Source organism: Barbatula barbatula, assembly GCF_947034865.1.
Source record: "Barbatula barbatula genome assembly, chromosome: 5".
NCBI lineage: Eukaryota > Metazoa > Chordata > Actinopteri > Cypriniformes > Nemacheilidae > Barbatula > Barbatula barbatula.
The window spans coordinates 19,680,322-19,688,519 of record NC_136769.1 but is presented as its reverse complement, the minus strand read 5'-3'; the positions used below and the strand labels follow the sequence as shown (position 1 = coordinate 19,688,519).

The 8,198-nt window shown below is 41.7% G+C and overlaps 1 protein-coding gene across 1 annotated transcript; it reads right to left on the bottom strand.

Annotated features, from left to right (window-relative positions):
* Nucleotides 1-2,278: 2,278 nt before the first annotated feature.
* LOC306894913 (verrucotoxin subunit beta) lies at nt 2,279-7,861 on the bottom strand (the record flags this gene model as incomplete). The annotated part of the gene is made up of 3 exons (XM_079457752.1): nt 2,279-2,536; nt 2,583-2,779; nt 7,834-7,861. 3 exons carry the CDS (start codon nt 7,859-7,861, stop codon nt 2,279-2,281), a joined length of 483 nt encoding a protein of 160 aa, XP_079313878.1.
* Nucleotides 7,862-8,198: the final 337 nt, after the last annotated feature.

The window sequence follows — 8,198 nt, the reverse complement described above, 5'->3', positions numbered from 1 at the left end:
TATGGATCTGGTAAAACACAGTACAGCAGTAAATGACTATTACTAGCATCTATAACTTGTTGAATCACACTGAATTTGAAAATGAGAAATATTACTTTGTGTTCTCTTTTCCAAAGTTTGCATTACTCTAGAATTGTTAAACATACCTTCATAAATTTTTTGATTCTGGTTATTTGACAAACGTTTAAGGCCCTCTGTACAAGGTATGGGAATCTAAATAAGGCAACATGTACAAATTGTAGTATGGTTTCAATGGTTGAAACCCAAATGTGTGTCAATTATTCTGCTGATAATTATGAGATATGATTAGTTAATTTAGGAAAAAAACTGAAATGTACCATTTTCTTTATTCTATCCAAAAACACATGTTGAACCTTGCAAATGTACCTCTAACTGCCAAAATACACTGAAATGGTTAAATTGAGAGCATATTTTGCTCTCAATGGTTTTATTATTAAGATTCTACAGTAATTGTATTGCTTCCAGATAAGTTAGGATTTTTGTTATTTTATCATTTAGGGCTCAAGCAGAGATGTTGAAAGGGTGCCTTTAGGAACAGCTCTGTTTGTTATTGTCTCCGAATAAATCACGTTTTGTAGGCCAATACATGGTCACACTTCAGAAGTGGAAAATATCTTGTCAAATATTCTAAGTCTTAGAATAAAGTGTGACAAAATGGTTTGATGGCACTTCAGCATTTTAACGAAAGCTTTGTAGATGTGATAGAATAATAAAGACAACGCAATAGAATAAAATAAACAGAGATTGTTGAATAATATTAGTTGTCCTTCGAGGCTTCGTCTGACCATAGATACAGATTTAACAGGCAAAGACGGTGGAAAATATCTGCTTCATATGGAATGAATATCATTATAAATGATAATGAATATACTGTAATGTGAATGTAATCACGTCCCAAGTCTTTTGGTCCCAAGTCCGGCGGTCCGTCAAGTGCCCGGTCCTGTCTTTCATCCGGCCTTCCAGCCGGTGTCTCAGCCGGCCTTCCAGCCGGTGTCTCAGCCGGTGTCTCATCCGGCCTTCCAGCCGGCGCCAAGTCCTGCCCTGCCGGCCTTCCAGCCGGTGTCTCATCCGGCTCCTCCCAGAGCCTTCCAGCCGGTGTCTCAGCCGGCTCCTCCCAGAGCCTTCCAGCCGGTGTCTCAGCCGGCTCCTCCCAGAGCCTCTGGGCCTCCGCACTCTAGAGCGCCGCCCCCAAGGGTGTACCCTGGGACTCCGCAGTTACGAACGCCAGGGACAAGAACTGTTCCCCCTTGTCCCAATCCCTTCGGACTTCCCCCCATGGACTCATGTGTTCCCCCCATTAACTCTGTTGTTCCCCCTTCCCCCCTCCCTTGTTTGTTATTTTTATTATGTCACCCCAACCCTTTTGTAAATTATTCTTGTCTGCCCCTAATCTTGTTTACAATGTTTTGCCTTGTCTTGTCGTTGTCCCAGTCTGCCTTGTCTTGTCAGTCTACCCCTTGATGAACACCTGGAGGTGTTCATTTAAGGGGGGGCTTATGTCATGATTCCGCTATCATGTCATGTTTATTCTTGGTCTTGCAGCGGAGTCATGGCATAGTCTTAGGTTTTGTGTGAGAAAGGCATGGCTTTGTTTTGATTCTAACTTGCCATGTGCTTTCTCGTGTCTCGTCAGTGTTTCCCGCCCTTTTGTCTCGTTAACCTTCCCTGAGTGTTTCAGTACCTACACCTGCCCATTGTTATCTCCTTTGTTAGTTTTCCTATAAGATGCCCTCATGTCTATTGTCTTGTGCTCGTTCGTTGTACTTGTTACCCCGTTATAGAAGCCTGGTATTTTGTCCTAGAATCATTGTCCTGTAAGAGACTTAAGTTTAGTTGAGTTCTTGGTGAGTTTCAGTTTATCGTGTTTGTTATTGTCTACTGTTTTGTTACCCCCTCGTGGGTCTTTGTTTTCTGTTATTATTAAAGTCTGTTTGTTAACCCCTTCATCCCTGTTTTGCTGCCTGCATTTGGGTTCTCCTGCACAGTTCCTGACACCTTCATACCTCAGTGACGTAAAGGTCAAGCACACCACAACATCAATATCTGACGTGCATCTACAGCTTTGATCCCCTTCAGAGATTTGGTGTAGGAACTCAAGAGTTCAAGTTCAGACTTTGCGTCATCTAACCATTGTATTCTGGCATTAAAAGGAGAGGTTTCGTGGATCTTCATGACGTCCTCCAGTGTGTGCTCTCTCCACCTCGTATAGCGGGCAAGACCCTTCTCACTGCTTTCTAAAACGCTGTCTTGTAACTACTCAATGAACTGAGGTTAGCCTCTCTTTAATGTCACTGAATATATTGACATTTTTAACTTTTAGCAGGTCACTGCATCTCCTCTCCACCTCTTCCAGATCCTCCCTTACAGCTTCAGTGTAGGACACCAGACTTGTGCTGACTTCTCTCACCAGCCGAGCAGCCTGCGTGTCTAACAGAAAAAGAGGATAAAGGTAGACTTTTACTGGAATCACATTCTGTGGATTGTCCATCAGCAGTTTGGGGAGCTGCTTGTACACCTGCAGAGCTTCCATGAATGTGGTGGGGTTCTGCTTAAGCTTAAGCTCCGTACAGTACAGCTGTGACCACATGAGTTGCAGTTTTTTGGTCAAACACCTGAGGGTAGGTGATGTGTCCCAGATGGGTCATGGTGAGCTGGTCAAGTCTTGTGGTTTCACTGTAATACATTGTTACTCTGGACTGATGGTTTGAGGATTTGGTGTCATGCAGATACTTGGCAGATCTCTCCACCTGCTCCGGGTCTGTTGATAAGGCCACTGTGGAAGTTGGAGTAGTTTGCTCATTTTGTTTTGCCAGTTTATTTGTAAAAAATTTGATATTGACTTCTGTCCCTTCATTGTCGCAGCCTGGTAATGCCGCCAGCGGTTAAACAGGTGCCTGCCATTAGCTTACGACGACGCTCACACATGACAGACCTAGTAACTACGTCGACGTAACGTTATAGTTGATAAACAATGCACACTAATTTTAAATCAAAAACCAGCAGTCAGTGGGAGTTTTTTTACCGGCAGCAGTTGGTGAGAGTGAGTGAAGCTGTGTGGTGACTAGTATTGTTTGGCTCGTAAAAACACAGATACAACTTAGGCTTTAATTCATATAAGATAGTTTGTCAGAGTACAAAAGTTGCCCGGGCGGTGGCCCCCCCAGTTCCGCGGTCTATGGGACATACAGTGGAAGGAAATGTCGTGCCTCACAGGACCAAGGTGCCACATATATACAGGCATAAATAACTTATACAGGCATACTGATAGTTTGACAATAAATTACTATGTTAATACTATGTTAATTGTGAAAGATGCCCACTGTCACCCTTTATTGAATGGCACTCTCCTCATGTCTGTATGTCCTGTAACAAAAAAAGCTATTACAAAAATACCCACCGGTCTTTACAAAAACTGAGACAATTTGCACTTTCCCTATGATCCCTTACTTACAGCTCGGCAAAGAGCGAGCTCTCCCGGCGATTTGCACATTGCGACAGCTTTTGCGGGGCAGACATTGTCATATAGAGCGAGAACGATCTTAAAGAAGGTTGTGAAACTTTACCAAGTTTGCTATCTTAGAGGTAATACTATTTTGAAATTTCGGGGGCAATTCGTTTTGTAGTTATTAGCGTTTAATGGCTGAATGTGTCGGGAACAGGGACGTGCACAGGGGGGTTGCTCAGGTTGCCCATATGCCCTTCTCGACTCACGTTGCCCTTCCGAGGTGGAAAATAAATAAATCATACAATGGATGCAGAATTTCACATACGTCTAGATAAAAAAAAACGTGAAAAGCCTCATTCACTTCCGTATTCGGCCAACTAAAGTAAAAGTCAGAAGGGGAAGGGCAAACTCTGTTTACGGGGGTGCAGCGCTGCACGCGACCGGCACCTGAGCTGAGCCTGCATGAGCGGCCCTAGAAGGAGATTGTCGCGGTTATCGGGTGATACGACTCAACGTTGTCTAGGGTGGCCATACTTCTGGATTTCGTCCGGACAGTCAGGATTTTAAGCCCCCTGTCCGGCGTCCGGGGCAGCCTCAAACCAGACACTCATTTGTACTCGTTTTTGGAGTTGTCCTGAATCGGCCTAAACAAAACCCGCTTTAGAACATTTATTGGGACGCAGCAGCATAGCGTCTGACGCCGTAAGATCTCCGGTCAAACAAATGATTTGGCTGAAAGAGGTGTCAAATAAATATCTGATATATCATTGGTTAATAACGTAAACAAGCCTCCACGTCGTGGAAGTGGAGTCCACATGCTGGCTTCGTCACATCATAACGGTAACTTGCTGAAACGTCAGACATCATTTAGTCCGGAATGGACAAAAGAGCACAACTTTATATAAAAAAACAGTAGAGACACTTTTCATGGATGTCGCTGTGAAGCAGGGCTGAACTGGTAATCTGGCATACCGGGCAAATGCCCGGTGGGCCGACGCACTTGGGGGCCGGTTGATATAAAATGTTTTTTTTTATTTGCCAACGACCGGCCCATAAAGCAGGGACAGCGGCCCATTGGTTCATTATCCATACTGACACTGGGCTGGCCCAATCATCTCTTAGGGTTAGGGCTCCACCCCTCCCCCTCGGTTTCCTGTGTCAAATGCAGTTAGTGGGTCAGAGCCAGAAATCTGTGGATTTAGGATGGAGAAACAAAAGCGGAAGGGCAAGGGGGGTGCGGAGCAGTTGCGGGCCAAACAAATAAAAATTCTAGAGGTTGATGCCTCAACATGTGCAAAAATAACCGACATGTTAAGTGCTGTAGCTTCAGTTTCCAAGCCTATAGTAGCTTACCTGACGAAATTTTGCAAAAACAGGTGAACATAGCACATGGAGGAGAGGTGACAAGCCATGGCGGCACCCAGGCAGAGGAGTTGGTGTCTGATAGTGAAGTCAAGGAGAGACAGAGTGAGTAGGAGAGTGTACTTGAAACGGTAAGCAGTGTTGGGCAGTAGCGTCGCTACAAGCAGTGACGCTACTAGCTTAACTACATTTTTCAGTAGCGTGGTGGTAACGTCGCTGTTTTCTGAATCAAATAGCTTTTCAGTAGCGAAGGTCTTTTGTTGATCAAGTAGTGCGGTAGCGTCAACACAAGCTAACGTTACATATTACCAAACATTTCTGAAGAACAAGCTCATATCGGAAACACAACTGCTAAGGATCACCGATCCTGGTCCAGTAAGTGACGCCACCACCATACAGGGACCGGCCGGTGACTTCTTCGTGTTTTACGGTAAACAGCTTTTTGGTGCATTACTGCCACCTTCTGCTCTGGACGGTGACATCACAGTGTGTGGGCCTGGTTGGGCCACGACGAAGATGATGATTTACCTAAATCAATGAATATTATAGTAAGACAACATAATCGTTGCCGCTATTATAATGTCTGTCAGATTGTCACCTACTGCACTAGCCACTCAGTCAGCTAAAGTCAAATAACACATCATAAGCTATTTTGCATTGTTTTAGGAGCTAGGTTAGCAGAGTTAATTTATTCAATTGCAACTTCGGCTGGTTATTCTAATGTTAACTAGCTTTTATAACATGGAGCACATTGTAATTGACAGAGTTGCAAAGAAGAGCAAGCTACTGAGGAAACTGCTGTTATTGTAAGGTGAGTTGAGATTATTGATATTATTATAAAAATATTCATAATATTGTAGACTGAAAATGTGACTTGTTATTCTCTCTCTCTCGATGCCCTCACGTTTGTGTATAAAATATGTGCAACCATCTCTCTACATTGTGATACTTGTATGGGGATCATTTTTCTCATTCAGTTATCATTCTCGTTTCTCTCTCTCTCTCTCTCTCTCTCTCTCTCTCTCTCTCTCTCTCTCTCTCTCTCAGGCTGCCCTCACTTTGTGTAGGCCCTACTCCACTGCCACCTTTGGTCACCACGGAGTCAGTCAAGAGAGAGTGAGTACACTGGTCCATGGCACTTAGTTCTCAGCTTTGTAGGGGTTTTTGGGAATGGAAAAGTAGATATGCATATCTACAGGGACCGCAAGGATGGTGTACTGGTTGGTTGTGTCCGACCGATTGTGGTGGGCTGGTCTGAGCAAAAATGCCAGGGCCCTTTTTTTATCCCAGTCCAGCCCTGGGTTAGTGTGACTATCCATTGATCATTCCGTGGTGGGCGTGGCCGTTTAAACTATGTTATTCACATAATAGACTAAAATGCGTATCGTTTGCATGTTCTTTAGAAAACGCTTTGTCATGGCAATATGCCAATGGTTTTGCTTTGCAGCTTACGTGGATGATACTAAACATGCAGAGCGAATCGAACACGTTCTGTCGTTTATTTCCAAGCTGTGTAAACTGCGTCCCTAACGTCACTTGCTGCGTGTATTTTTAGCTGCATCGTAACTTTCAAAACTTTCATTGACGCAATAAAACTCAGATGTCGTCGGATGCATGTATACAAGGCTTCTGTCGTGTTCTATCTTGTTATTTTGTCAAGCTTTTTTTCAAAAACCTCAAAAGGAGAAGAGAGACCAAAAGACAAAAAATAGGACATTCAAAATGTAGCGCCCAAAGAGTTAACGTTTCACAATTTAACCATGCGTAAATAAATCATGCAACAATGCATAACACATTGCAGGCAATACCAGACTGCGTGTTCTCTGGATGCACAGACACAAGATATTACAAAATAACTTATGGTTGAGTGACAATAAAGGGATTTGATTTTAAAACAATCAATTTTATTTTGTTGAAATAAACAAATGAAACAAGTAAAAACCCTGATGTGTTTTTTTTGTTGTTTAAAAGCAGCATGCAAGAAACTGCTGGCACACAATCTAATTTCATATTTTCTGTATGATTAGAAATATGTTTACATGATGTACAGTATGTACACAATGTTTAAAACAATTTGAATACAGAAATGTCAAAGGCGGTTATAGCAATGATTAAAAGTCCAAACCAAAGAAAAAAAAGAATATTATTGGGTTTGGCAATCTGTTCCTTGCCCATCATTCCTTTACACTGAAGGAAACTTATATGTAAACATTTTAATAATTAATCCATGTTTCTACATGATTCCTTGTTAAGCAATATACACGAGCTATGGTGTTGAGTTAAAAATAAAAACCTCTGATAAATAAATAACTTGGTAGCAGGATTACAAAGTTGAAAAGAAAAAAATGCACTTTCTTTGTCATTGAAAAAAGTTCTATAAGATGTACATCAACCAATGACAGTATCAAAACTGATATTGAATGAGTCTTCTGGTGTGTTAAAATACTGTTTTCTAATAAACAAAATTTAGTGTCTTTAGATTACGTTTTGTATTATGAAGACGGGGACTGGGCGGGCTACCCAAAGTGTTAAACTCCAGAAAGGAGGCCAAACAGGTTTTCATAGAAATTCATAGCAGTCTGGTGCCCACTGTGGCATTGTCCAAACAACAGATGCCCTCAGTCAGCATTTAACTGGCCTTCCATGACTGTGGATCTTAGAAATTGGGTCGATTTGTGGGTTAACTTTTTAACATATGCCTATAAAATATGGTTTTGTTGATGCCTAGGCCCTGTTTAGTTTTGTAATATGATTTAAATGCATCTCTTGACTAGTAATCACCTAAATCCAGATAAAAAAAATGTCCACTTTAGAGAATGCATTCTGTCCCTGGACTTTAAAAGTAAAAGATCAAATTCAAATAACACTAATAATGATCTAAAAATCCATAAACTGGAGCTACTTACTCTCTGCCCTTCCACTTACCTTTGCATGTCCATATAATCCACAGCTCCAGATGGATGCCAACCTCTCCTAGAATCAAAAGAGATTCATCCCGAGGATACCTGTGACTGACAGCTCTGGATGTGCCATATTTTTAGATCTCTCCTGTTTTTATTTATTTTAAACTGCCTTTAAACTTTGCAACATTTAAAGCGCTTTATAAATACATTTGAATAGATTTTTTGGAATTGTCAATGCATTCTGGTATCACATACAATGTTTAGTTTAGTTTATTAATTTATAAAGCACATTTTAAAACAACAGATGTTGTAACCAAAGTACTGTACAGATATATTAAAACCCTTATTAAAAGAAAATAATTAAAAGCAAAATTATCACACGGGATCAAAACCATAGAGACATATGCAAATATATATGGAAACATAAGGAGAAGATGTAATATTGAGAGGAACACTGATCCAAAGTC